This window comes from Jaculus jaculus, chromosome 7 (genome assembly GCF_020740685.1).
Source record: "Jaculus jaculus isolate mJacJac1 chromosome 7, mJacJac1.mat.Y.cur, whole genome shotgun sequence".
Lineage (NCBI taxonomy): Eukaryota > Metazoa > Chordata > Mammalia > Rodentia > Dipodidae > Jaculus > Jaculus jaculus.
The window spans coordinates 71592935-71595086 of NC_059108.1; the positions used below are offsets into that span (position 1 = coordinate 71592935).

The window sequence follows — 2152 nt, forward strand, 5'->3', positions numbered from 1 at the left end:
ACCCTACCTCAAAAAAAAAAAAATAAATAAATAAATAAATTAAATAAATAAATAAATAAATAAAAGAAAAGAAGAGGAATTAGAAGGTCTCAAGTTAATAACTTAATGCTTCACCTTAAAGCCTTGGAAAAAGAAGAACAAGGCAAACCAAAAATCAGTAGATGGGAAGAAATAATAAAGATTAGGGCAGAAATTAATGAAATAGAAACCAAGAAAACAACCCATAAGAGTCAATGAAACAAAGAGTTGGTTCTTTGAAAGGATAAACAAGATTGATAAACTCTTAGTAAATCTGACCAAAAGAAAGAGAGAAGAGACACAAATTAATAAAATAAGATGAAAAAGGCATCATCACAACAGATACCAGAGAAATTCAAAAAAAATCACTGGGGCATACTATAAGAACATATACTCCACTAATTTTGAAAATCTGAAAAAAATGGATGAGTTCCATGATTCATATGACCTACCTAAATTAAATCAAGATGAGATTAATCACTTAAATAGACCTATAGCAACTATGAAGATCCAAGCAGTTATCAAAAATCTCCCAACTAAAAAAAGTCTAGTCCCACCTTCAAGATGGCATTCTGTCTGAGGCCTCAAAGCTAACCTTCCAGTATTCATGCAGTCCAAGAAACAGGCCATAGAGCCTAAGGACAATGATTCTGATAAAGGCAATGGCTATGACAATCAGAAGCCCCTGAAGAAACCAGCACAGGAAGAAAATAATGAAGAGAAAGTGGCATATGTACATGATTCAGGACCAGTTGAGACAGATGCACCCCTTGGGAGGAGCAAGTGCCTTGGAAAAGCCCAGTGAGAATGTATCAGACTTTTGAAATCAGATGGAGGCCACTCACCACAGTGTGAGCATCTATATCCACACCCTCATCACATTACAGCCCTCAGGACAACATCCTCACTGTCAGTCTGTGGTGGAGGCACCCTGTCTCAACCTTAGAAAGGCTGGGAAGTTCTGACTTTTCAGTGTGTGGACAATCAGAGGCTTGCAGAGCCTCCCAGTACCAGCAAAGGACCCTGAGCCTTCATCAGTTTTGCCTTTTCCTGACTGACCTACTAGAGGACATATGGTTAATGCCACGCCCATCCTCACTTTCGACCAGCTGCTCGAGGCCACTGAGATCCTTTGGTTACAGGGCACTTTTATGCCTTTTCAACCCCATCAGATTGAGTTCTTCACCCTCGCCCTTCATTTTGTCCTTCACGACTTCTGGAATTGATATCACGTGCCACAATGCAGGGCCTGAGAAGCAATGCAACAGGAATGATGGCAGTTAAGTCCTCCTACTTGGGTTTCATCTCCTGTGACCAGACAGGCTGTCAGAATGTGGTCCCTGACATCCACGGAGGCTCTGAGCCTGGGAAGGTAGCAGGAGACATGGGTGACCTGGCCCTGCTTGGGGCAGAAAGACAGGTAGAAAGAAGCACCTCAGATGAGGAGCCCAGCAGCCAGCCTGAGAGCTGAGATGCGACCAAGTACCCTTGAGTCTGACTTTGGTCCCAGAACCTAAACTCTGGTACTTGCCTAGCTGCATTTTCTGTGAGCCCAAACCCCAGGCCACCTAGTTTCAACTGAGAGGCCCCACAGAAGTTTGTACCATTCAGGTAAAGCAGTCTGCCAAACCCACAGTCTCCACATTACCAACACCTTCTTTTTTAAAAAAGTAAATATTCCGCAGCAGAAAAGGCTTAGCAGTTAAGGTGCTGGCCTGTGAAACCTAAGAACCCATGTAAGTAAGATGCACAAGTTGGTACATACATCTGGAGTTTCTTTCCAGTGGTTAGAGGACCTGGCATGCCTGTTTCTCTTTCTCTCTCTCACTCCTCCCCCTTCCTGTCCCCCCTTCTCTCTCCCTCCCAATCTATTTCTTTCACTTAATAAATAAAATATGAACTTTTTTTCTGCAAAAAAAAAAAAAAAAGTCTAGGCCCAGATGGATTCACTGGTGAATTTTACCAGCCCTTCAAGAACTAACACCAGTGCTTCTTAAACTTTTCCATAAAATAGAAAAAAGGAATCCTAGAAAACTCCTTCTATGAAGCCAGCACCACCCTGATACCAAAACCAGGCAAAAGATAGAACAAAAAGAAAGAAAATTACAGACCAATCTACCTTATGAACATAGAT

At 41.8% G+C, this 2152-nt stretch overlaps 1 protein-coding gene across 1 annotated transcript; it reads left to right on the top strand.

Annotated features, from left to right (window-relative positions):
- Positions 1 to 1166: 1166 nt before the first annotated feature.
- LOC101613042 (cAMP-dependent protein kinase inhibitor gamma-like) lies at positions 1167 to 1489 on the top strand. Its single transcript, XM_045153853.1, has one exon. The coding sequence runs from the start codon at positions 1259 to 1261 to the stop codon at positions 1487 to 1489; it is 231 nt and encodes a 76-aa protein (XP_045009788.1). The 5' UTR covers positions 1167 to 1258.
- The last annotated feature ends 663 nt before the right edge of the window (positions 1490 to 2152 follow it).